Below are 27,520 nucleotides of genomic sequence, written 5' to 3'. Positions count from 1 at the left end.
CAATGTCAGGCCGCGTATGACGTCTAGAATATGGGTCAACCAATCAGATTGCACTTCACATGAGCCCTTTATGGCTATCAGCTTGATTGTTGATACTGTCTCATAATGCTGTTACAGTGTTATCATTTCCTGCTCTGGATTTGGGATACAAGTCATTAGCACTGCATGCTTGCAAACGTATCAAATGTACACAATGTAAGAAACAAGTATTTGCAGTTTATGTGAGACTTAGAACATCTTGCACAGGAAGGATGGGGAAGTCATTGGGTTGTTGGGGGTTTATTGATGTATTTGCACTACTATATTGAGGCTGTGTTTGCTTTCCTCTTAAATGTATATAGCCTATGCAGCAGTTGAATAAAAACAATAGCATTTTTGTTGTTGTTGCAGAAATGACTTTTGCATGATCACACTTGCAGATACATATTTATCTGTATTTCTTCCCACATTTTTTCCAATATGTTTAGTTGTAACGTGAAAACAAAAACGTTCTATTTTCAGCCCTGGCTTTGTGACAACATGAGTCTTACTTCTCTCTTGGGTCACTCTTTGCATGCTGATCCACTTATATTCCTATAACTCATACTGCAGAGCAAAGCAGGTCAGAAAACTACAGCCTTTGTTTCACCAACAGCCTGGTTGATTATTATCACAGTGGTGTGGCCGGACTTTGACCGTAGCCTGGTAAAACAAGGACACAGGTGAAGCTAATTGCACATAAAACCCTCTGTTTATATTTGCCTGTATAAGTGACTGTATTTAACACAGATGCACAACAGAGCGTAAATACAACATTAAAAACACTGTACGCAAATATAGTGTTGTATCAAAAAATGTTACCTTTGTTTTGCTTTAATTTTCAACCCTTTATGTAATTTTGATTAGATCAGCACAGACAAAGAATACCAACGCATAACTTTTACTCAAACAAATTAAATAATGTCAGGGAAGGAGACACAGTCCAGGACTGGGAGGTCAAGCTGTGACCTGCAACATCTTAAAACACTGTTGCACAAACAGACAGCTGAAACAAAATAAGACTATTGTAAACATGAACGCCACCAAAATCTCACTTATTTTAAAACCCAATCAAGACCTAACTTTCGATAGTCAATTCAGATGAAACTTTTGTGTTATAAATTACTAATCTTGTGTTATATGCTGCCTTTCTCCATTATGTAATGTTATTATAATCCTTATTATAACCTTCATGTGTTTAGTTCTTCTGTGCTTTTTGTTAGATGAGTTTATAGTGGGACTAAGTTGAAATGTTCTTGCGTGTATGAAAACTTGTTGAAAATTATATAATAAAAAAAAAAACCTGGCATCAACAAGGATAAACCCACCCCTCCTCCAGTATTTCTCAGCAAACAAACTCCAATACATACTTCCTCCCAGAGGGTCTGGAGGCAGCCCAGTGTGAGAAACTGCATCAGAGTGACCTTAAATGGACCAGCTAAAGGAAATGACATCCATTAGATTACAAGTTCCCCTTATTGTGATGATGATGATTATTATTATTATACATTTTTTCCAGTTTGTGTTCTTTCTTTTATTTATGTGATTTACTTTCTGTAGGCCCGGTTCACTTATACAAGAAATACAAATACTCTATCCCTGTTATATTTGTTACTGAGAAGGAAAATTTCCAGACTGTTTCTTTCAACTCTGAAACTCTGCGTCTGATAGGCTGGACGTAATTATGTCAACAAAGTGATCGAGGGTTGAGATAAAAGAGTTGAATCACTGTTTTGTTCCCCGTGTTTAATCATTGACACAACTTCACGACTAATCTCCTCACTTAACAAGAAAAACGTCTCACACTTCTTCTTTACTTCCTTTTCACAGTGTCATTTATTTACATAATCCTCATTTATAAGGAAACTGACATTGTCAAGGTTATTCATTGTTGTTATGTGGTGGTGTGTTTGGGGTCAATCCTCCATTCTGTTTCTGGAGAGGTAGCTAGAAAGAAGAGCCGGGTAGTCACTCATCACCCCGGTGGCCCCGACGTCAAACGCTGCCTTCATGTCTTCATCTTTGTTGCACACAAACAAATGCACCTGCAATCACAGATAGTCAACCTTAGTGACCTTTCTGGGGTCCAGGAGAACAAGCAGCTTGAAAAACAAAGTTTAAATGGGTTGGTCAACTTCGCAAACATTCAGGGAATAGAGCCAATGTCAACAACACAGCAGTCTATTTCTGACATCCTTTCTGCAGTTTTTAGCTACTGTGCGTGATCAATAAAGCACAAACACATGTCATACATTTGGAGGGTGGCAATTGTCTCAGATTTGACAGTAAAAACAAAGCCTCAGAGCATAAAGGACTACTTGTTCAGACTGAAGTGTAGACTAATAACTCATATTCCTCAGTGTTATGAATATTATGTATGTTGTGATTTTAGCATTTGCAGATGTTTTACATGCACAAAAACCTAACACACTACAGGAAAGGGAAAACCCAAAAAGCATAACAGGCCCCCTTTAAAAAACACAATTTTTAATATCAGCATTATGTAGATACTCTTATTGGGGAGGGAAATGCATTGGTAAAATAATGTCTCTTTACTTCTTATTTCTAATATAAATGTATTATTTTCCTGGAGAGAGGAGCTCTGAACTCATCCCTCTGTTTTGATGTGCAGTATGAGGAGAGGAGCTTTTCTTAGTCACTTAATTACTCACAAGCGTTCAAAGGCATTGAGGCCCTCAGCAGCTGACAAGGTAACGACAAACAACTTCATGCTCAAACTATTTAAGTGTTAACTCAGGACAGAGGCGATACATCCGAACACACCGTGAGCGTTACTGTTTGTAAGCTTTGTGAGCATTAAACCACTAATAATTAAATTAAGTATTACATATGACGAGGCAGTCGCAAGCAGTCAAAATTAAACTGAATCAGCTCTTTTTTTTGTATCCAGGAATTAGGATTTTGTTTGGTTTTACTTCAACTGATACACCCACGACTAAATCTTTGTCTCTAAGATTAAGAAAGCTACATTTATTTTTAAAATTACCCAGTGGAGGTTTTCATAAGTAGTGTCTTGATGAGCCAACACTTGATTTAAAAACTGTGCACAAGTCAGATTGTAATTACTCTTATACTAATTGTGTTTCCTATTCATCTCTCAACTTTTACAGTTTCAAAGGTTCTTGTTTTTCTGCATTCCTGTGATGCACTTAAACAACTTTCAGGTATGTATTATGCAGTTTTATACCTGAATTCCACGGGCTGCGAGGTGTTTGAAAAGACTCTTCCTCATTGTTAGTCTGGAACGACAACATAAATACAAATTACGTCAGACACAAAAAGCATTGAACAAAAATCAATTATGTCATTCTTTAGCCTTGCATTAAAGCGTTAACACCTGCATTCAGTGGATTTCATGTTCTCAGTATTGCTTTCGTTTCTCTCTTTCATGACCATTTCAGATTGCAGCAAAACAAAGTCAGTCATAAGGAAGGCTGCAGTGTAACTTCACTCACTTTTCTAACAAAGAGACGACCAGCGTGTTCCTCTGCATGGGCTTCCCAGGAATGTACGTCCTTCAGCACCCAGAGACAGAAACAGTCAACATGTCTGTACTGTTAGTAATTCATTACTATGATTGACTTATCATTGATATGAATAAGGACCACAATTTGAATGTAAATTCCCTAAGCAAAAGACACACAAGAAGAATGGAAAAGTCTACAGTACAAGTACAGCAGAGATAACAAGACTGTTAAACAACTGAACTGCTGAAACAATTTCATAACATTCATCTTCTACTTTTTATTTATGTATTATCTAATATATCATTCCAATAACTTGTATATAGACTCGTATTGCACTATTCCACCTTTTTTTTAAAACTATTTTTCTTTTTGTATTACTTTTAATATAGTATATCTTAATAATGTTTTAATATTGTCTGCTTATCTGTATTATTGTGTTGCATTGTTGGAGAAGCCTGTGACCTAAGATTTTCAACGACATAATTACTCTGTAGCTATGTTAGTTTGACAATAAAGAACCTTGATCTACAGGAGAATACATATTTAAAAAACAAAACAAAATGTCTTATGGTATTGAACTCCATTTGTGTTTTAATATTTCTCTGAAATGTGTGTTTTCCTTTCCAGAAATATCCCCCATAAATGAGTGCGGACAATTTCAGGAAATTAGGTTTTTGTCGTCAAATTTTCCTTTGGAAGGACCCCTCAATAAACGTGTGCCCCTCCCAGTGTTGAAATGACACCCACGCCCTTGCATGCATGAACACGCACACAGACTCAACACGCAGCCACACCTGTTGATGATGCGTGGCAGGTAAAACTGCAGTAAACTCTCTCCCAGAGGCACAAAGGGCAGCAGGCCGCTGTAGAAAAGCAGGAGCATTAGCACACCTCGGTTCATACTGAAGCTGTACGGCATGGAGTCGTTCTGAGAAGATAGAAAATAGACAGATTACAGTTCAATTTCACCTCTTTATTTCAGGCAATCGTAGTATTTTAAGAGGCAAAAAGGAGATGTTGGCTGTGAATTCTGTGTAAAATGCTGCACAGCCACTTTGTCGCCCCCAGGTGGTAAACGTACCGTTTTGCGGCACTCCTCCAAAACCGTGGAGTTCACAGAGGCCCAGAGTGTGAGCTCCTCCCTGTTGTAGCGTTTAACCAACTCTGACACCTGAAAAGACAGCCGAAGGTCACAGGTTAAATGTGATGGTGGTGGAGAAATAATGAGGTGTATATCAGTATACACGTTAATGTATAAAAATACTCAAAGGCAGGATGTCATCACTTCAAAAAAGATTATTTACATGTTGGAGTCTTAAAGGGGGCCCATCATGCTAATTAACAGGTTTATATTTGTATGTAGTGTCTCTACTGTGACATGTCTCCATGCTTTAATGTTCAAAAAGCTCTTTATTTTTCTCATACTGCTTGTGCTGCAGCAACTTTTCACCCTCTGTCTGAAACCAGAGCCCAGTCTGCTCTGATTGGTTAGCTGGCCGGCTCTGTTGTGATTGGTCAACAGCTTAGAGAGGTCCTGCCCCTTAGCCTATCACGTACAATGTGTTGAAGCGCTAGGCTGCTAGCCAATAGAAGCGTGAGTGTTACTTAGTGATGTCAACACATGTACACAAAGGAGTCCAATGGAGGCGTTTCAGGCAGAGGAAGAGTGTGTGGGAGAGAAACTCCCTCTGGAGGGAACTTTGCAATTTAAGCCTTTGCAGACCATTTACATGCACTTAAACCAATATAACACATTACTGGAAAGGCAAACACCCAAAAAGCATAATATGCATGCAATGAGTTAATGTTGACATTTGACTGTATAGTTGCTGAGCATTACAAATGCATCAACACCGTTTTCATTTTCTTTTTGTTCTTTTATGTCATTGGGGAAGTTTTGAAACTGTTGAGTTATGAGTGGTTTTGTTTTTATGTTTGCTACCTTTTCCATCAGCTGTTTGTTGTTCTCTTTGATCTCAATGCTGACAGGCATCTTGGGGAACTTCCTGAACACATCCTCCAGCAGAGAGAACTTCCTGTCTGCACCACTACTGTAGCGACCTGAAGCAGAGCGATGGAAACTAAGATTACCACATAGAAACACACACACACACACACACACACACACACACACACACACACACACACACACACACACACACACACACACACACACACACACACACACACACACACACACACACACACACACACACACACACACACACACACACACACACACAATCCTAGTTGATTGAATCACTTGTAGTTAATGATTGAGAGTAGAGGAGGAACTCACCTGCATAAAATGTCACCTCCAGTTTTTCTTTATACAGAGGCAAATCCTATAAGAGTTGAAAAGCACATGAATGGAAACTTAAAAAGTTATATCATTGTTATTATGAGTTGAAGATGGAATTGAAAAATTCACATACGAACGCGCACATGACCAATGAGGGCACGAGATAAGTCTGTGCACAGATGGAAGGCTGACAGGCAGGTAGGCCGTCCAGTTATTTTAGCCGATGACACAGATTACATTTTTTATGGATTTGTTGTCAAAGCACTACAGATATTCATTGCTATCTTGATGTTAAGAGCATTCCATGGGATATAACAAAAAGTGTATCTCGAGCCGGTTTCTCAAACTTACCTACCCCACCTTTAAGTGAACATGTACCCTTAGTTTAGAGGGAAACTTAATGTAGTTATAAATAACAAAGCCTTGAGTAATTGCTTTTTCATGCAGCTATTTTAACTAACTTGAACCATTGAGTGACATTTGCTTTGATTTGTACATGTATTTGTTTCAGATTATGATTCGTCACCAGGACGGAGCTGCCATGGAGGATCTTTACTCCCAGCGGCTCAGGAAGAAAGCCCTCAGGATTATAAAAGACCCCCATCACCCCAGCCACAAACTGTTCAGTCTGCTGCCGTCTGGCAGGCGGTACCGCAGCATCAGGACTAAAACCACCAGACTCAGGGACAGCTTCATCCCACAGGCCATAAGAAAATGAAACACCTCAGCTTGCACTATTTTTATTGTTGTTTTTTAAATAAAAATGTGTTTTATGTCTTGTATATATTTATATTTCATTGTTGATAAACCTGTGACCCAAGTTTTTAATTCATTAAACAACTACCAATGTAACCCCTCCGGCACTAACATGGTCGACTACAAGCATAATCCCAACAAACTCGGTCAAACAGGCCTGAGCTTCTCTCTGAACCTGACCTTGTGACCTCTGTCCTCTCACCTGTAGACTGAGTGAGGAGATGGTGACGTCCTGGCCGGTCTGCCTCAGCAGGTTCTCATCATGTGACACCACCACATGTCCGTCACGTGTCAAGTGACAGTCCATCTCAAACATCTGTGTGCCCTGCTCCGCCGCACTGCAAACACAAGGTCATAATTACCTGCACAAACACTTTTTACAATCCTGTTAACTGAGGAGACATGCACCCTTCTCCTAAAATACTGCACTAGGAAATAATATGTCTAATTGAAAGGATGTAAGACGATCAATACAGCGAAGACAGGATTGTACACTGTGTTACATATGTACTATTCTTACATAAAGCATACAGCCCTGAAATAAAGCATATTTGATATCTTTAGCAGTAAATGTATTTTCATTTAAAAATATATCGCCATTATTTTGGACATAACTTCAGACTTCACCAAATACAAACAAAAAGTTCTGTCCGGAGACATTGATACGTTTTTGACTACCAACAAACAGGAAATACAGTAATATTCCCCAGAACTTCTTTAAAACTGAACTTTTAAACAGTTTTTTATTTTCTTTATAATCAAAACACACACATTTAAGCACGTTTTTTTTGTTTTTGGACTCTTCATACGAGCTGCCTGTTCTTACCACTGAGATATCCAGCGGCCATTTATTTGATCTTTTTGAAAAACAATGTAATAACTTTTTTTATTTCACTGAGCCTCCCCTCAAATAGTTTAGAGCCCCCCTAGGGAGACTTTCAAAGCCTCTTTTCTAAGAAATGTTATGAAGCTGGGTAAACCCTCCGTTTCTGTTAGAAAGAAAAGATGGAGTCAGAGTAAATAGGATGATGCTCAGTTGGTCACAGGTTCTCTAAAAAGTAGATTTTCCTGGAGCCAAATCTCCTCTAGAGTTTGGTACTCACTGTGTGAACGCCCCCATCGTGCTCTCTAACCTCTCTCCACATCCTGGACACACACAGAGAGGTGAGGGTTGATGATGGCAATCAGTAAAGAAACAGAAAAGCAAAGCACATTTGGGCGAACGTTCTAAGAATATTGCATCACTGTGTCTTCTGAAGGTGTGGCAGAATGAATGAATAGTAAAAGCTCGGATCAGAAAACATACTGAGACATTCAGGTGCCTAAAATGAAAGGGATATCATTATTTGTTTAAGCCATAGAAACATTTAGTGAATTAACTAACCCCGATTTTTTTCTCAATTTGCAATCAGTGTTGTGTTTGCTCACTTCATTAATCAGAATCAGAATAACTTTATTAGTCCCACAGAGGGGAAATGTGCATCGTTACAGCAGGAAAGAGCCAAAGACAGCTTAGTGTTACCTATGTTAAGAAAAAAGTACTAAGTTATGATAAAAAATATAATATAAAAAAATAAAAATAAAAAATACTTTCCAAAATACAAATCCTGTAACAGTTCTTAGAATTTAGCAACCAGGTATATATTACAGTTATTAATGGCTTATGTATATAATGTAATGTGTACATTATATACATAAACCATTAATAACTGTGTAATACATCTTCATTTGAGCTTTTGTGCTGTAGGCTAATGACAATATTATCAACAATGACAATTCGATTTTAAACCATTTGGAGGCAGAGCTTTTGTGTAGATTATTTAACAGAGTGTGTGAATCAAGTAAATAAAACAAGCCTTTACATGTGGAAACAAAAGTACTTATAAGAGCAAACAACCCTCTATTTTCTTGTCACTTTGTAAGGACTGCACCTGAGCGACAGTGACCCTCTTACCTCCTCTGTGTGAGATGTGTCTGCAGTAAAAAGGTGTGCGTTTCTTCTTGTGGAGAATCTGGGGGTTCTTCAGCAGGAACACCGAGGTGAGAGTGTATCCACCCAGAGCTGGGAGGAGGAAATACAGAAAACTGATCATCCTTCTCCTGTAAATACGTCCAGCGAGGTCCTGATCGAGTCCTGCACAGTGTAACCGCTGGACAGCAAAGACACTGATCCAAGTGTGTCCTTCAGAAAAAGGGTATGTACAACGATCCCTCTTTGGGATCAGATCCAAAAGCTTGACTCAACAATCTGCTCTCTGAGAAAAGAGGAAAACTGGACGGACCGGTAAGACGAAAGGAAGGCTCTTTTTCGCTGATTCAAAGCAGTAAAAGTCTGTTAATAAAACACCAGCTCCTCACCCAGAGCTCACTTCTCGACTATCTGCCTCTGGCCTCTCCCCTGCCTGTGGCTCTACCATACCTCTCTGTAAACTGCTTTTGTTCCCGGGTTAGTGTTGGCTTTGTGTGTTTCACACCTGGGCACCTTTGCCAATCATTTTCTAGGATTGAATTTGCTTTTCTTTGACAGCAAGTACTGTGATTATGACCCCAAAGCAACATTTTAAGATAAAGAAGCAGTGGTTGCTATCTGTTGTGCAATCCAGATTAAAGGTGAGGCATTTTGGGAAATACATTTTTTCATAAACTGGTTAATTTTGAGAGCTTTTGGCAAGAATATTTGAAAAGCAGATTTTGACAACGGGTCAGGTTAAAGTGCTTTACAAAAACATTCAAAGCATTAAGACACAGTGCGAAATAAGCATATTATTAAATGCCATTAAAGCAGTCATTCAATAACCAAGAGAACATAAGTTAAGACAAGCAAAGATAGGATAAGAAAGGAAAACAAAATAAGGTTACAGTGCAGTGTCTGATATGAATAAAAATTCAATTTCATAAAAGAAAGCGGCAAACAGGAAACACTTCAGCCTTGATTGAAGTGAGGAAGCAGTACACCTCCACAGATAAATGGAACATAATAACTAAATGCTTTTTCCCGAAGTTCAGTTTTATTATGGGTTCAGCACAATACAAAAAAAACCATAGTCTATATGTAATTAATTAACTTTGAAAGTACGCACGGTGTACTTTGCAGCTGATATTAGGCAAACACAAAGGACATCAGTGGGGGGTGCAGTATTTGTACTTGTTTGACAAAGGGGATGTGGTGTACAAAGATACATTATGTCAACACACCTCTGACCCACAAGCCAGAAATATATAAAAACAATAACTGTGCAGAGTCACACGCGCACACTACAGCACAAAGTCAGCAGAGAGAAGTGATGCATTGTTCAGGTTCAACAGAGAAGTAGGAATGTGACAAACAAAGGTGAGACGGGGTGAGTCTGCTCTGAAATGTTACAACAAGCCTGGATTTCACCAGAAAGTGAAATCTATTCACGACAAAGCAATGGGACCTCCCAGAAGTTTCCCACTTTGGAAGGTATCTCCTTTTCACACACAACATGTCAAAATCCTGGTCATTTGAACAGTTCAGGTTTCACGCAGTGGTGGAAGAAGTACTTAGGTTTGTTACATAAGATAAAGTAGCATTACGTAACTGTAAACATACTCGGTTACAAGCAAATGTCCTGCATTCAAAACCTTAAGATCGGCATCACTTTAAGTACCAAGAGTAATAGTATTTGTTATGTGTAATAGCTCATTTCCGATGAATAGAGCTGCTTTACATAATGCTACTGGATTTATTTTTAGCCTATAAATATATGTCAATGTTTATTTGGTAAGGAATTCATACTTTGTATTAGATAATAATCTAAATCTAAAAAGTAACTCAAGCTGTCCAATAATTGCAGTGGAGTAAAAAGCACAATATTGGTTTCCAAATTAAGTATAAAGTAGGCTAGCATAAACAGAGAATACTCAATTGAAGCACAAGTACCTACAATGTGTCCACAAGGGAGTAAATGTACTTTGTTACTATCCACTTCACATTTGCATACGTCCCTGTAACATCACGCTCTGAGGGGAGGCCGTGCTCAGACATGTTATGGAGGCAGCTGTTTGAGCCACACAGCTGGAAAATCAAGTTGAGGGACGACACACAGTTATGTTCATTCTCCCAATTCCCAGGCTTACACTTGGCTTCTGAGAACTGGTTTCACACAGATATTAGATAGAGATGAGTAGTGGTGTTGTTATGCAATTCCTCCTTTAGATAAAGGAAGAGAGTCTCGTGAGAGCCCGTTTTCCATGGTAACAATGAGCGACACTTACTGAACAGTGTTTCCGTGGAAACAATCGGTGACACCTCCTAGAAAGCGTTTCCACAGCAACAATCTGTGGCACAGGTGCTGAGTGGAGGAACATCGTCCAGTGTTTTTCAGTTATACAAAGCCAAGCTAAACTGATGAGTTAATGCGAGTCCTGCCACATTAAGAAGCTAGATGTGTGCCTTCAGCTGACATCTTATTTTACTGGATGTTTTCTCTGTTTTTACCGTGTTTGCTGATGTTTTGTTCATGTCAAATGTCCAACAGTTGATTTTGTTTCTGATAATAGGCCCTCTTTATCATTAGTGATGTCAGTTAGGTCAAAAATATGGAATATATTTTTAGCCTCAGTTGTTGTGCTTCCTTACTTGTTTCTATTTGCTTGTTTTTGTAGCAGAATTGTGTTATTTTTTACACATTACGTGGTCCTTTTGATGACATCGTAGAGGCTTTTCACACCTATATCTGAGTGTCTTACGATTAGATCTAGCCAGCGCCGTATAGACTGAGAGTTATGTCATCTCCGTTCACTCCAATGGACCACTTTTTTACAGCAATGGCGGATCGTGGAGCCTCTCAATCGTTCCCCGGAAGTTAGCGCCAAGGCTAGCAGAGCTGTAGAGTTGCAGCATAATAGACCGTTCGTGACGGACTTTTAAAGGTAAGAAGAAGTTTAAAGATTTATATTGCGGATATTATCAGTACATCTGATTCAAATTAACATGTGTATTAAAGGATATCAGTGGATTATCCCTAAATTAGTAGATTTAGGGAACGTTTACAGATAACAGATAAAGCTAGGATTCCGGATCAAGTTAGCAGCACACGTTGAACAGCCTTTTAATTGTAAATTCCGTTCTCTTAATGTCATTTCGTCCAACGTTGTTGAATTAGAGAAGAGGGGCTTATAAACGGGATTGTATGCGGGGGTGGAGGGAGTTAAATATTAGATAAATATAAAGTTTGGTGCGTGTAAGAGTGAGTGTTTTTAGCAGAGCCATATTGTGTCCTTGTGATTATGTTGATTATTACCTGTCTGTATAATGTTGCAGCTCAGCTGATTTTGGATTGATGGCAAAGGGAGAGGGACTTAAGTGAGAATGAAAACACAAGGTAAGTTTAATACTACTGTTTTATATAAGTAAGCATACTAAACATGTATTCTATCACTGTATTATATAAGTAATCTTGTTAGTAACCTACTGTATGGCAGGTGGAGGGGCAGTGATGTTACAGGTGGAGGAGCAAGACTGCAAACCCACAAGACAGAGAAATCAAAGCTTGTTCTCCAGAGAAGAGGTTGATTTCACTTCAATTTTTTATTTCATATTTTCTAAAGATGTATGATGCCATTTGTCATACTTTGTTAAACTCACAAATAATAAAGTTCCATAACTTCAGTTGGGAAAAAAGACCAGACCTTATCTCCCCAAGGCAATTTCCCATCCAATAGGTGTGCTATATAGGTGTGTATAACCCTTTCTCCTGTCTGTTACTCCCTCTTTCAGCACAAGAACCAGAGGGGGATTCAATGGAGCCTGAATACCTGCACTGAGACCCTCACCCTGCACCCTGAGTCTCAACTCTGTGTTTTTCAAGCCTTTCCCTGTTTTTTTGTATTAAACAAAACATTAAGCTTTCCCAATGGTGTGGTTTTCGTTTTGTGAAAAAGTGCAAATGCAGTGTTTGTATATAATTACCTCACATATTTTTTTGCTGTTGGTCGTGAAATTGCTCCTGCTGACTTGAGCCAGCCATTTTTTCCTCCGCTCTGTGTCAGTGGGGAAGCCGTACATTCGTACTCCTTTCTCTGAGCGATTTGAGCATCCCCAGGCAGCACAGCAAACCATGGTGGCGACTAGGAGGCAGCACAGCAAACCAGGACAACACGGAGGAAAAGGCACAGACAAACTGCATGATATGCTATTCAATGTTTATTGAATTCCATGTATTTGCAATGGATGTTCCTAAAACAACACATTTAACATCATCATCATCATCATGCTGCTGCTAGTCCTTTGATAGTCACCTGTCGGTCTCCTGTCCTTTCTGAAAGCCATAAAGATGACATTAGTCATTTCAATAACTTGTGTCCTCAATTACCATGGGATTACTGAAACTACCATGAATTTAAGAAAATGGTAGAAATGAATCTAATCTGAATTTTGAAGCATTCCTTTAGATCCCCTCCCTCTAAATATATCAATAAACATTAGAAAGTGATGCTCCTGACTACTATACAAGTTTAAGAAGATAATATTGGTTTGAAAGAATTCAAAGCTATAAATAAACAGCAACAGGCTCTTTAACCAAGGCACTGTTAGCCTAACATGTAAACTAGTTGTTCACACTAATCCTAATATTATCACTTAATATTAGCAAATTCTATTTTATTTTTTAAAACATATTGATGTAAATACATAGACATATCGATTTGTTGTATAAATATTGCAAATCAAAACCTTTATTCACTAATAATTACCAAAAGTCGAAGTTCTATCTCCTGTTATCAATGCATTCACATTGCCCGCCATGAACTTCCGGGGAACGATTCTCGTCTGCATGAACCATGTGACGATAACCGTTTTTGGACTTCCGCTGTCGTAACTCTTCTATCTATACGGCGCTGGATCTAGCTATAGTCAAAGCGACCCCTGGAGTTAGATTAAGTTAAAATAATAAGAGACCACAGGACAAGAAAAAAAGAAAGAATTCAAACAGTCGTAACAGTATCAGGACATTTTATTTAATTATATGTATATAATTCAGTTTTTGTTAATCGTTTAATTCATAATACCCATAGAATATACATACTATAACCCTCGATAACTCATATCTCTTCGACAATCTACGTATATCTTCTTTTAAAATAATTCCTTATAAGATCTTGGAGGGGAAATCAAAGGTTTCAGAAAGATTGAAAACACTGCCAATAATAATCACGCCCATAAGAGAATTAAAGAAAAAAGAAAATACAAATAAAAACATCCTAATTATTAAAAAAACAAACACAACTTTAACTCCCTTTTATGTATAAAAATAAAAGAAAGAAAATACAACAATTCACCAATATAACAACAATAGCAATAATAAGAACAGCCATTTAAAAACAACAATATCAGGAAACAGGCCTTCAGACTCGCCGATGCTGCGTGAATGTATATGGTGCGTTTAAGTGCAACTTTTCACAAACACACAGATGCACTCCTCAGAAAGAGAGAGGAAGTGTGTGTGTGAGTGTGTGTGTCCCGAGGATTGTAAAAACATGGTCCTCTTTGTTTTCCTTCCCAGTGAGATGTTTGGTCTGGTGGCAGGTCGGTTGGAGATTAAAAAAGGAAAAGAAAAAAGAAGCAAAGCAGTGCCTGGTTGACTGGTGACCAAATATACATATGACACGCATAGAAAATCTCAGATGTAAAAAGCGGTGGTAACTGCATGGAGAGGCTCCAAAACACACACACACACACACAGGATAGAAAGAGTCTTGGCTTTATGTTACTCATGAGCAGATACACAAACACCTGTACACAGACATAAATTACTGCAGACGGTCCATGAGCTTTAACACACACAAACACACACACGCACACAGCAGGCGAAACTTAAAGCTGAACAAGGAGACAAAAAACATCCGGGGAGGACAAAGCGAGCGTGGCTGGAAAGACAAAGTGCAGGCGTGCTGATTGAGTTATGCGAGTTTCCTGCATGTATGATCCAGGGGGCGATGACTTGGTGGCAGCAAAGTCAGTGATAAACCACCAAGTACCACGGTGGAGAAGCAGACAGACAGGGGGGGGGGGGGGGAGGAGGAGGAGGAGGGGGGGGGGGGGGGGGGCAGCCCTTTGAGTAAAGCGTGGCGAGAGTCAGAAGGTTGAACAAAAAAAAAGGGATACAAATCACCACATGCACCAGGAAGCCTCACACCGATCCCAAAGTGCTGGCTATGGCGTCTGAGAAAAAAAAAAAAAACAGCCCAAAAAAAGGAAAAATCAATGATTTTTGCTGCAAAGAGCGAGGCCGGCGAGCATCACAGACCCGCCCCGAGAAATACAGAATACAAGACGATCCAGTGCATGTGTTGGTCCATTTTGTTTTAGGGGAGGAAAGGAAGGGGGGGGGGGGGCTTCTCTACTGGTCCCAGTGCAACAGGCAGAAAATTAGTGCAGACCGAGCTGGTGATGGCTTCACCAAGCAGCCATTAAGTACAGTCACATCCAGAACAAAGAGAGGAGGGAGCAGCCGCTGACAGGAACCATAACCACAGACAGAATACACAAGCAAAGAAGCCATCTGAGAAACGACGCAGCGTTAAAAATCACCCACATTGAAGAAGAACAGGAAGCAGGAAAACACACACACACACACACGCAAGCGAAAAGGGGAGCGAGCGTAAAACAAAATGGGCAGAGAGGGTTTTTTATACCGTACAACCACGAAGGGATGACGGCTGTAGACGCTCTGACAATCCTGGGTTTGATTGTTGTTAGTGATGTCAGGTCGTATTGGAACCGTGGGAATCTTTACCATACATCCTTAATGGCTTCAACGCGGCATTTGTCAGCAACATGTACAGTTTTTTTTTTTTTTGTTTTTTTAGGAGTCTCGTTCTTGTAAAAGTTCTCATCCGATGAGCACTAACTGCAGCGACAGACTCCAGAAACTCAGGCCATTTACATTCAACTCACTGATCAACTCACAATCAATGAGCCATAATCTGAAAATGCTCGTTGGAAAGCGCACTTCTCTCGACCGTTTACATGGATTTGTTTATACTCGGGCCTTCGCTGTCAGTTAGACTGTGACGGGATGGACTCCATACAGCACAGTGGGATGGAAAGGCTGATGTCTGTCAACCAGGCCCCATTTTCCAGAATACTGTACAGAAGATCAGAACGGCTTCACTGATGTTATAATAAGTAGTTAACCACTCTAAACTAAAATGAAATGCAATATGTAATACTGATCGGATATTTGATGGTTATTGTATTTGATGAAGGGAAAATGTACTATAACAGTGTTCTGGTAGTATTTCTGCCATTTTGGAAGGAACGTCTTCCACTATAAAACTTACAGTCACTTAAGTCAGGTAGTTCATGATCATTAGGGGAACAAAAGTTTTTGGTAAGAGTACCATGACTTTCTGGAAAATGGGGCGTAGGTACTACTGTTATCTGAATGAATAAGCGATTATATTTCATACTGTTTGATTTCTATTTGTCTCAATCATGTGGCGTCTCCTGAATAGAACCATCTGAAGGGAGAGTTGAGTAATATATCAGAAAATGTGTTTATTCAAAACTACGATAGGCAACCCTTAGTTGCTCCTCGGCCAAGTTTCCGTCATATCTCTGCCACTTTGGTTAATTTAAGGAATGCATGCATTCATATGAACATCATACGGTTGTTGTTTTTTTAAGAAAAGAAAAGAAAAGCGACGACAAACAAATCGATATAAACCTGCCAACATGCCAGAAATAACATTGAATGTTTGTCTCAAAAATCAAGTGTTGAAAAAAAGAAGACTTGCAAATATAAACCCCAAAACATACAGATACGACTGATCCGAAAACACTCAAAAACAACGATGTACACACAAAATCTGCCACAAGCACACTTAAAAAAAGAAAAGAAAAGAAGCTTTTTATATTTTTGTATATATACACAAACACCCGATTAGCATCCCCGTTCCTTTAGCCCTCGATTTTTTCCAGCTTGTAATTTACATGGAGCAAGACAAGAGAGTTATGGAGTCGGTTAATACAGTAGTTTATATGAGGGGGAGCGAAAGATCAGCATCAGGGAGCAAGAGAGAGAGAGGGGGGGGGGGTTACTGATGATGGGAGGGGATGAGGAGGGACGTTTGGGGTCGTGTTGCCATATTAAAATACGTCCAACGGGAAAATAAATGTGAGGTGAGAGGAGGAAGAGTCCAACATGGACAAAACTGAAACAGTATGAGTACAAAGACCCTACCACCCCCAACCACAGAAATCAAAAGTTAAACTTAGCTCTCTTGCAGTAGAAATGGAAAGATAAGCAGTTAAAATGTTCATTTCTCGTTTTCTCTTTTTTTTTTGTTGGTTTCTTGAAGATGCATTTTTTCTTTTTGTTTTAGCATGTCGTTTGGAGTCTTCTTGTTCCAAGCCTCTGCGTGGCTTTGTCACTCTTTAGGGCTACGGAAAAGAGAAAGAAAGAAGTGCACTTAGGCTCGATCACCGTTTCTAAACCTGCAGAAATCTACAGACAAATGTGTTTCTGTGTCTGTCCAAGTGTCATGAGGGCTAGTTAGTGTCCTGAATTCACCTTTGCTTTAAAGGTCGTCTATTATACTCTTGTTCAACAGTATACTATAGGGCTCAGATATATATACAAGACATGTCTCTGAAGTGTTTGGCTGAAATACCAAACAGATCATTGCAGCATGCCATAAACCCCTTCCTTTTCAGCTGTGTTTCAAAAGTGCTGATTCTCTGTCTGTAGCTTTAATCAAATCAAATTACACTTCTTTACATACATTGAAGTTAAAATAACTGAGAGACCAGAGTTCCCGTTAGCCGGTAATTACCGGACTATGACCGGTAAAATATGCTGAAGACCGGCAAATTTAAATCTCTCCGGTCAAAATAATTTCCCCTTAACAAAATACTGCATCAGTTGCGCCACTTATGTGACAGACAAAAGAGTATGTGACAGACAAGAAGAGTCAATTCTAATGTCTAACACTTAATGTGGAGAAAGAGATGTCCTGTCTGGGTTGATTGTGCGTTGATCTGTTGGTAATGCCTCGGGGTTCCGGTGGGCATGTAAACAAATGCATAATGCTGCGTTATACTTTGCGGCCTCACCCGGTTGCATAGCGACACTTATTGTTTAGGTGTCTTTTAATAAGCAGGTAGTCCTATCATTAGCTAGAACTAGCTAGATCTGATCGATATGGACATAGACGCGAGTGAAGTCTAATCTGACGGGAGAGAGAGATCAGCTGCTGCCAACGAGTCGACACGCAGCTCTGCATGATCACATGCAGCGGTGAGCGGACAAAACACACACTTCAGGTTAGAATATCACACGTGGATATTTTAATTACCTCTCAAACTACCGTAATTAGTTATATGTTTAGTTTTACTGTTGGGTCACTCATTACTGATCCGCGAGCTGCATGATGCTGACGGGCTGTTAGGAGAGGGAGAGAGCGCTCCGTTTATTATTCCTGTGTTACTGTACACGTTTGAATAGTTCATCTACTATAATTAGTTTGTTTAATATCTAAATCATATCAATTTGTTTTAAAGCTCAATAAATAACAAAGAAGACCTTTGACCGGCACTTTTCTAATTTTGTCCGGAAGATTTAAACTTTAACGGACATTTTGACCGGCAAAAAATTATTCTAACGGGAACTCTGTGAGAGACATGTTGAGAACAGTGGAGCTTTGGGTGTGTGTGAAGGAATTGATGAATGGCATTCGCTCCACTGACACCTAGTGGTCCCAAATCACAATAACAATTGTCACAGCTTTAAATAAAACAGAATCAGACATGGAAAATCAAGAAAATGGCCAAACGGACATAATATAGCCTCTGGATATTCAAATAAACCGGAAAATATATTTCAAGTTCTCACTTTGCGACCTATTGCAGAAAGTTGTGTTGCTGTGGCGGTGTGTGTGTGTTTTGTTGTGAGGTCAGCGGGTGTTTTCCACGTACCCATGTGTCTCATGTTCCCTGGTAGGTTGCCTGGAATTGAGCGGTTTCCTCGTAGATCAGTTCCTTCAGCTTCTCCTTGGGCAGATCATCCAGCTCCATGGAGAAGGTGAAGGGCTCCTCCGCCACCGGCTACACACACACACACACACAAAGACACACACATTGTTAAAACCTTCACCTTAAGGAGAGCCATTTCTTCACAATCAAGAGTTCAAAATAAAGTCTTGGTGGGTCAATTTAGGAATTATGCAACATGCTGACACTGCTTGAGCCTTACAAAGAACCATTTCTATTTAAAATCATCAATCCTCTTGGCTGTGTTTATACAGCATTGATTTTGGAAAGGGTGTGATTTTTTATTTCCTTTGAGGTTTAACTTCAGTTCCTACAAAAAGTAAAAACAGGATAGAGGAATACAGACTTTCAGAAATGTCTAAAATGTTTCTATTTAAACCCTTTTTTTTTATTCCACCGCCATATCTGCATAAAATCATGCATTTTATTATATCAGGCGTTCAATTCAGAGTCCTAGCTTCAACATTTATTTTTACTTTATTCCACCACACTGGAGCATTTTTTTCATGTTTGCACTTTGTGGCTAATAGCTGCTATTTTCCAGGTTTATTGCTCTATTTTGTGTAAATTAATATATCGTTTTATGGCCACTTTAAAACTCTGCTAAGGACATCAGAGCAACTCCTAAAAGTGAAGTCGGGCTTTATGACTAAGGCTGCAAGTGGGGAAAGTAGAGAGGCTTTGTGCAGCCCACACTGTGGTGTAAAATAAAAACATGAAACACTTTAGAAAGTCCAATTCAATGGAAGCTGTCACTGAAAAGCAGCCACGCTGGAAAAACCAGTGAAGATCTGATTTCTACAGTAGAGTTCTAGGAACCAGCCGTGCTGACGTATACGGGGATGCGATTACATTCTTTAACCTCTCTGTGGCTGAACCATGGAGCGAATTTGATACTAATTGCATTCCCAACACAGCTAAGAGGCTTCCCAGCACAAAGCACAAAAAGGCTCACTAAACAAATCTTGGCTGATTTTGGAAAACAATGACTAACAGGTTTGAATGAATGAGCCAGTCTGCCTCCAAGATCTGTGCAAAGCCTCCTTTCTCTGTAGACAGTTTCTCTATTGATCGAATAAAATGCCTTGTCCTTACAACTTGTCTTTCAGATTCTACTGGCATGGTGTGTCAAGTGATTCTGCTGCGTACCTCATCTGTGGGGTCGTAGTACTGCTCCAAGTAGGGATGAGCCAGAGCCTCCTCCACGCTGATGCGCTTCACGGGGTTAAAGGTCAGCATGCGGCCCAGCAGGTCCAGAGCTGCGTTAACATTCATCAAGAGCTTCAGTTAGTAAATGAGCTTTCTTTATGTTCCTACAGTGCTATTCATTTTGTTTCTGGACTGACACTTAAAATACTTATCGATATGAAAGAGAAAAAACATTACAAATATTTTCTTAATGATTTACTTGTTTTTCCTTCACTGTAAAGCTGGATATTTCATAGAAAATACACATTTTAATATAGAAGTTAAGTAAGAGGTACATGCATTATAACTTGTGCTGTCTCAGAGGCAAATACCCATAATAGGTTGTATTAACTTTAATATATAATAATGTTAGAAGGATTTCGCAGTATATATAAATTACCACCTTTCCTCGTCCTTTTCTTGGAAGGTGTACATTTTAGGGCTGCTCGATTATGGCAAAAATCATAATCTCTATTTGGGTCGATAATTGATATCACGATTATTAAAAAACGATTATCCATTTACTCTGAAAACATCCATTTATTAAAAAAAAAAAAAAATGTGAACAGTATGTTTTTAACAGTTGATTTCCCTGAACTTTAAGTATAATTCAACTGAAAAACCAATAAAAAAAAAAAAAAAATCGTTTTATTTAGATTACGTTGTTTTTCGTAATCGTTGCAAGCCAAAATCGTAATTGCGATTAAAATACGATTAATTGAGCAGCCGTAATATAAATTACCCCTTTCCTCATCCTTTTCTTGGTAGGTGTACCTTTTACAATCACATGAAGAGGCATGTAATAGATCAAATAACAGACACCACTCACATTAAAAGCCTGTTATATATATTATTCGATATATGGGATGTAGAATGGGACTTTTCTTTTGTGCCACATAAAAGGAGACAAAAACACCTTGTACAGAAAGCCTATTGAATGCCCACTAATAGAAAAAGCCTATTTGCCCCACTGATCCCTCCAAACAGTTCGTCTCTAGGGTTTTATTTCATTTGATTAAATGACTCTTTTTTTTCTTGCCCTACATTCTGGGTTAACAAATGGTGGTGCGTTACCTTTGGAGTCGGCCTTGTAGAGAGTCTCCCAGGGGATTCTGGGTTTTGGAGGCAGGGACTGCAGGTAGTTCCTGGCCTTCATGTTGATGATGCAGTTCAGATCATCTTGAGTGGGGGATCCAAGGACGCCTGCAGAGTGTGGTGGTGGGGGGGGGGGGGGGGGGGGGGGAGAGAGAGACGTATTTTAATATGGCAACACAACCCCATTTATGTTCTTACACTTGAAGCTTCTACTGAGGTTTCCGAATGAAGCTTTGAATCTATATTTTATTACATTATCTTTCTTTTATATTAGATTCATCTGAACAAATTAGTTTTTATTTATTTTTTATAAATATAACTCGTCAGTGCATGCTGCTTTGTATCTGGCAAGCAAGATAGCAAGCCATTGTTTGAACACAGCGAACATTTTGGTTTCTGAAGGCTGAACCCCAACACATATTCAAAAATATTTAGTTCGATGAAAAACATTTCAATTTTTTAAGTGATTTTATGGCAATGTTTGGATCATACGAGTCGGAAACAAACACGCAGACATCACTAAATATAATTCTACAAATAATATAATGTTATTAGTTCATTAGTACGAGGAATACAAAGTATAATACCAATAATATTAGATTAGATCTTTTCCAAAAATACTGGCTCAAAACAGAATAAATACTTGCGTCGTTTTAGGATTTCGATGTCAACATTATGATAGAAGCCTGAAACTATTTGGTACAGCGAGTCTTTAGCAGCAATGACACACACTCACCCAGTATATGGTTGAGCTGGTCCAGGTAGTGTTTCCCGGGGAAGATGGGCCTGTTGGACAACATCTCAGCCAGGATGCAGCCCACTGACCAGATGTCAATGGACTTGGAGTAGCCCTGAGACACAAACACACAAACGGTGAGAACAACTCACCAAACGAGCAACCCAGTCCAACACAGATGCAGTAACTCTCGCACAAACCTACCTTTGAGTTGAGCATGATTTCTGGAGCCCTGTACCAACGCGTGGCCACGTACTCGGTCAGGAAACCTGTGTGGTCGTGCTCCGGGTCGGCTATCCTCGCCAGGCCAAAGTCACAGATCTGAGGATAACAAGAAGGGTCAGAGGTCAACAACTTCATTTACCCGAGATGTGACCCAACATTCGAGACTTGCAGAAACATGAAAAAGCCTGTACGTGTTTTTATTTCTAATAAATTGGCCCCAAATAAAATTGCAGGAAAAGTGAGGCCAGGCACCATAACAGTACATACATGCTGTACACAATGCACAGTGGAGTAATATACATTTTGTAATTCTCCTATATGTTTAACTTTCTATAGCTGTATTCATAAAAAAGTTTTTATTTATTTTTTATTAGGTTTTCATGTGCTGCTTCTATTCTGCACTTCGTCTACATGATCAACTGATCCAGGGCTTTGTGGTTAGTTGCCGATAGTTACACAAGTACCCTGAAGCTATACAACGCCCTGACATATCAATGTGCTGATAGCATCTCGTTTTAGGCTTCAAAAACACAACTACTGCAGAAACAACATTAGGAAACACTTAATATGACGTTTTTGGAGGATGTTATCAGTCCTTAGGGCTTTTAGTAACTTTCATGTACGATACATTTTGATTAGCATTTTTACTTAATTTCCCACAAGGCACTTTAGTGTACTTTGAAGTTGTGCAATAGCAGGTTGCCAGCGCCATGTCTCTTACTCATTAAACAGGCTCCAGCTGTATTAAGTCAAATGAAATGCATTATCTGGACAATAAATGGCATGCATTTAGATTGTTTTAGTAATACCCTTCAGAAGTATTTTACATGTGGCTACTTAACTGCAAAGATAAGAAACACAAAGACTTAAGCTCAAAGGGGAACCAGAAGAGCATACTGTGTGCCCTAAGGGGAATATCTTTACAGTGTTGCAATCCAAGTGCAGTAATTTAATATTTAGTAGGTGAAGGGCCATGGCAAGCAAGGAAGGGCTCGGGTCAATCCAGCACCCATATCCAACATTCCTGAGATTCCCTTTCAATCTTGTTGAGCCCTGCAACTTGCGACTGGTACCAATGTTTACATAAACACAATGAAGCTTGTGTAAATCATTTCAGCCGACTGAAAACAAGACAAATGCACCGTGTGAGTGTGAAAATATCCTCTTTAGAGCTTTTGTCTCAAAATGTGAAGTATAATGTAGCAGTTACCACATGCTAACTTTAGAAGGGGGATGTTTAACACCTATACTAAATATACAACATACAAATGGAGAATTTCCACTTGTTGGACCATGACCTGCACCATATGAGGACTAAGGTTCTACTGAAATAATGCTAGTTGCTAGTTGATTTAAACATTTTGTTAACCGAGTGGTCATTGGAGTTATGATCAAATGCAACAATACAAACTGATTCAAACAATCCACGAGTGCAATTTCGCAGTCTTTAGTTGTGTGTCTATCACATGGGAACTCTTTTGTAGTCATTGTGACGAGGCCATTGGAGGAAGTGCAGTTCTTATCTCTTAGCTTTGAGTTTTATCACTCGTGTACATAAACAAAAAAAAAGATATTTGTGCGTGTGCGTACCTTGAGGTCGCAGGTGGTGTTGATGAGCAGGTTGGAGGGCTTGAGGTCACGGTGCAGCACGTTGGCAGAGTGGATGTACTTGAGGCCTCGCAGGATCTGGTAGAGGAAATAGCAGACGTGGTCGTTGCTCAGCCTCTGAGTCTTCAGCAGCTTGTACAGGTCCGTCTCCATCAGAGTCTGAACGATGTAGCTGGGAGGCGCCGTCAAGGAGCACATCAACAACCCACAGAGTTAAAGGACCCCGCGAGAGACATAAAGACTGCTCTGAGAGGGATTTAAGGGCCCTTAATTATTTAGCAACATGTATAAAATCAAACCAAGATTTGCTGACACATACTTATATTTCCCTGTTAAAACAAACAGTAGGTTGGACTTTCAGCTTATGTAATGTTTTCTAGACTTATATATATCTTACATGTAGTCAGGTTGGCCTAATAGGGGCAATTTTTGTGGTGCACTTTATTTATTTTCTTATCCAGATATTTACTCTGGCATCCCTATCAATCCAAATATATCCATTCCTTGGTTTATGACCAAATCCTAAGAAAACAGACATCAGTAAGTAGCCTTTTTATATTTTTAACCGTAGAACATGTTTGTTTGTTTTTTGTTGTCTTTTGCATCAACTCTGGTTCCAACCATTCTCATTGTACGCACTGCAATTTAAATATTATTATCACTAACACCAATTCCCTTTAAACAATTGTATTATCATTTTATATTGAAAAATGTAGCTTGTCCAGCCAGTTTGGTCTTTCTCCTGTTAAAGGTTCCACTAAACTTCCATTTTGGAGCTCTACCCTAAACTGGAGCAATGGCAATCAGATAAATACATTTTTGTTTTGCAATGTAGCAGCCACATTTTTTTTCTAATTTTCCTGCGCACTTCAAATATACAAAAGCAAAACTGTTGCAATATAATTACTCTTCAAATGGTCACTGTACACTCTCGTTTTACAGGTTCTTGAATGCATCATGACTAGATATTACATTTAATACAAAGTTATAGGTACACTTCTGCATGAAGGACTAAAACTGATAATACAAATTGGTTGAGTTGGGTACATTTACATTATCAAAAATATTGCCAACAATTTTCCGACTTAAAGTAGTGAATTTTAATGAATGAAACGATCCGTCGCATGCCGATGGAGACCCTTTAAGCAAGTTTCAGCCTTGTCGTTTGACATTGACTTTTTGTCAGATTTTGATATACTTCTAAACTATAGCTAAAAAAGATGAAGCATTTAAGTCATTGATTTGTGGATCTTAAGTAATCAGAAGATGAGGAAAAAAGCTGATCTGAGCTTAGCAGTGAGCCCGTTCCTGTGTTCACCGAGAAAAAAATTGTTCGTTTTGCAGAGGAGGCAACCAATAGAGATCATTCAGTTCTCAGTAAAAACACTAATAATCCTAACCTGGAGAAGCTGGCTACAATAGTGGTTAAGGAGACAACTCCCATGATCCCACGCTATCTCACGATGCCACAGTACTCTGTCTTTTGTTATTTTCACTTAATTGATGGACCCCTTGTGTCAACTGTCAAAGGCTAATGATGGAACACAATTTTATTTATTTATTTTAAACTAGTTCAATCCTATATAGAAGTTTGATTTGATTTAAGCTTGGACAATAAGTGAGAAATGCATGAGCAGAGCCTTTTTCCTGGAAAGCATGAAAGGATACACATCCCTCATGTTGTCGAGTACCCGTGCCCTGAGAATGTCGTTGATGCCGATGATATTCTCATGGTGGAAACGCAGCAGGATCTTGATTTCCCTCAGTGTACGCTGGCAGTACGTCTGGTGCTCAAACGGGCTGATCTTCTTGATGGCTACGCGCGAGCTTGTCACGCTGTCCATAGCAGAGCTGGAGGGTGGATGTGGAAAGAGGCACACAACAAGTCTCATGTTACACACTGTACACTCCACAATGACGTTATCAGAAACTGGGCTAATGCCGAGCTCCAAAAGGGCGTTGCAGACGGTCTCCATTGCCAAGATGACACGTCTTTTTGATATGAAATGAAGTGCTGTAGGTGTATTTCTGAGTGTAGGAGCAGTGTCAGTGTGGTGTAGGTGTGGAGTAGATGGAGGCTGAGAACAGCTGTGAGTGATGCATTTCTGGGACTCTTGAATTCACTTTGTGGGGGAAAAAAACCTCCAAGCTAGGTTTTAAACACTCAACAGGAACAACAGTTACATCACATCTCCTCTATTGGTTAAAGTGTCTTTTCTTATTGCACAACACACACTGCATAAACTGAGCAAGTTCACACACACTACTAAAGGCTAAAATAATGTTGTAAAAATCAAGAGGGAATTTATATACACATGGTAATGTGTAACAAAATATATGTACATGTTGTTTATGATAAGCTATAGTTAGTTTGTGTTCACTGTACCAACTAGTGGGTGATGATGACAATGTTTACAAATACTGCATCAGTGGAACCACATGCCCAGGATGACAGTAAGAAAATAACACTGGTGAAAATGACAGTGATCTACACGGGGTGTGTTGTTGGCCTGGCTCTCACTCGAACATCCTCTCTCCACTGACACGCATTGCTGTCACATCTGATCCTGTTCACAGATCAGCCTCGACTACGATGACTTGGCACCGATGTCAAGTGCAACAAGGGTTGCTTAACATGTCCACACAAGGCTATAGATCACCTACAACGATAAACACGAGGCCTCGCTACAATTGACAAATCCCACTCGCATCCTCTGCAGCAGATTTACTGCAAGCTTCAGGTTTCAGATTAATGTGGCTGTTCTGGATGGATAAGATGACAATAGCGATAACTATGTCAAACGTGCGTGCAAATGCAGTCTGCAAAACATTTCTCAACGCAAACCAAACTACGTCCTGCGCAATCACTCCCAATCTTGTTTCCTGTAAAGCTCATAGCCACGCCTGTAGCTAGTCAGCTAACTTGCTAACCATAACATCAGATTCAACAATGTCTGAATGTCGGGCAGCAGCATCGCACACAAACATCGACGCTGCACAGTGACTGGGTGCCGCTTGTTGAATGTAGACGCTGGGGTTAGCTGGCTAACAGTATGTGCTAACAAACAGCTTAGGTTAGCTAGCACTTTTTTTTATTAAGACTGTACGGTGGCCCAACGGAAAAGACAACTCACCAGACCATCCCGTAAGCCCCCTCCCCGATGTAAGACAGGTTCGTGTAGCGGGGGCCCACATCGAATAGCTGGCCCTTCACGGACTCGGACGGGGCCTTGATTCCCACAACAGGAGCCGCTGCTCCGTCCTGCGCCACCGAGCCAGCCGCCCCGGCAGCGCTGTTGGAGCCTGCGGCCGCTGGGGCCGCTGCGGTGCTGCCTGAATCCGCCATTCTTCCTCTCCAAACCTATCCGGCTCTGTCACTGTGCTTCACCGAGGCTCTGCTGCTGCTCTGCGCGGTGTTAACGTTTGTCCGGGGCCTTTAAACGGGAGGATTGTTTGATTGACGGAGCAAAGCGACTCGATCAGGGCCCTCTCTACTACCGGAGTGTAAATGGATTTCGTGCGCGAGCCCGGATTTGGTTTTAGCACCGTGCGTAAAATGCTCGTGCCAAACTACGGTAATACAGGTGCGTTAGATATGGTTGCGAGGTTGACTTGTGTGGGCGGAGTCGCGTCTATTAGCTTGAGGCTCCGCCCGTGTAGCTCCTTTGTGGCAGTGAAACAAGCGCAGTCTGCAAAATAAACATGCAGCAGCAGCCACGAGTGGGCGTGCCGAAATATGTTGCATGCTGCCTGTTGTGACAAGAATAAAACACTTTATGATCGAATGTTTATTGTATCGGTTCTTTTGTGTCAATCCACCTTCATAGACCATCCATTAAGAGTATCTAACAATTTTTTTGTTTGCATTTGCAAGGAATTCCCTGCATATCACAGGATACGATTGTTATAGTTGCCTGTACATGAACATATATTTATTTTATTGCCTTTCGTTCAAGACATATTCATTACAATATATAAGAAAATATGGTGTTATCATTGTAGATGTCTTCTTAATGGCTAGGTTTGTATATTATCTTTTCCAAATTATTGAGATTCTCGAATCATAAAACAAATATGTAAATGTTTTG

The 27,520-nt window shown here is 39.8% G+C and overlaps 2 protein-coding genes and 1 long non-coding RNA gene across 4 annotated transcripts; 1 reads left to right on the top strand and 2 right to left on the bottom strand.

Moving 5' to 3' along the window:
- Positions 1–1,749: 1,749 nt before the first annotated feature.
- gdpd3a (glycerophosphodiester phosphodiesterase domain containing 3a) lies at positions 1,750–9,264 on the bottom strand. The gene is made up of 10 exons (XM_079641938.1): positions 8,519–9,264; positions 7,668–7,710; positions 6,767–6,902; positions 5,806–5,851; positions 5,449–5,567; positions 4,588–4,677; positions 4,301–4,434; positions 3,495–3,554; positions 3,227–3,278; positions 1,750–2,063 (listed from the first exon to the last, which is right to left on the bottom strand). The coding sequence occupies exons 1-10, from the start codon at positions 8,655–8,657 to the stop codon at positions 1,935–1,937; spliced, it is 948 nt and encodes a 315-aa protein (XP_079498064.1). The 5' UTR covers positions 8,658–9,264; the 3' UTR covers positions 1,750–1,934.
- On the top strand, positions 8,643–12,439 carry LOC307014163. 2 transcript variants are annotated; one of them, XR_013801170.1, is made up of 4 exons: positions 8,643–8,759; positions 11,354–11,460; positions 11,852–12,098; positions 12,308–12,439. It is a non-coding gene; the product is annotated as an uncharacterized lncRNA (long non-coding RNA). The 2 variants fall into 2 exon arrangements; XR_013801171.1 differs by lacking the exons at positions 8,643–8,759; positions 11,354–11,460 and having other exon boundaries at positions 11,482–12,098.
- A 3,628-nt stretch (positions 12,440–16,067) lies between these two features.
- Positions 16,068–27,017, bottom strand: mapk3 (mitogen-activated protein kinase 3). Its single transcript, XM_079641937.1, has 9 exons — positions 26,567–27,017; positions 25,101–25,283; positions 23,415–23,604; positions 21,804–21,920; positions 21,600–21,714; positions 20,843–20,971; positions 19,730–19,839; positions 18,506–18,634; positions 16,068–16,972 (listed from the first exon to the last, which is right to left on the bottom strand). Exons 1-8 carry the CDS (start codon positions 26,776–26,778, stop codon positions 18,515–18,517), a joined length of 1,176 nt encoding a protein of 391 aa, XP_079498063.1. The 5' UTR covers positions 26,779–27,017; the 3' UTR covers positions 16,068–16,972; positions 18,506–18,514.
- Between the last annotated feature and the right edge of the window lie 503 nt (positions 27,018–27,520).

Source organism: Notothenia rossii, assembly GCF_949606895.1.
Source record: "Notothenia rossii genome assembly, chromosome: 8".
Classification (NCBI taxonomy): domain Eukaryota; kingdom Metazoa; phylum Chordata; class Actinopteri; order Perciformes; family Nototheniidae; genus Notothenia; species Notothenia rossii.
The sequence above is the reverse complement of the archived record's forward strand: the minus strand, read 5'-3'. Positions and strand labels throughout refer to the sequence as shown.

Coding starts and splice junctions, on each gene's coding strand:
- gdpd3a (XM_079641938.1), bottom strand. CDS start 8,657: ATGATCAGTTTTCTGTATTTCCTCCTCCCAGCTCTGGGTGGATACACT. Junction 6,903..7,667: donor ACGATGGGGGCGTTCACACA/GTGAGTACCAAA, acceptor TTGTGTTTGCAG/TGCGGCGGAGCAGGGCACAC. Junction 2,064..3,226: donor TCGCAGCCCGTGGAATTCAG/GTATAAAACTGC, acceptor CTGTGATTGCAG/GTGCATTTGTTTGTGTGCAA.
- mapk3 (XM_079641937.1), bottom strand. CDS start 26,778: ATGGCGGATTCAGGCAGCACCGCAGCGGCCCCAGCGGCCGCAGGCTCC. Junction 23,605..25,100: donor CTCGACAACATGAGGGATGT/GTATCCTTTCAT, acceptor GGCGCCTCCCAG/CTACATCGTTCAGACTCTGA. Junction 18,635..19,729: donor ACTACGACCCCACAGATGAG/GTACGCAGCAGA, acceptor GTGTGTGTGTAG/CCGGTGGCGGAGGAGCCCTT.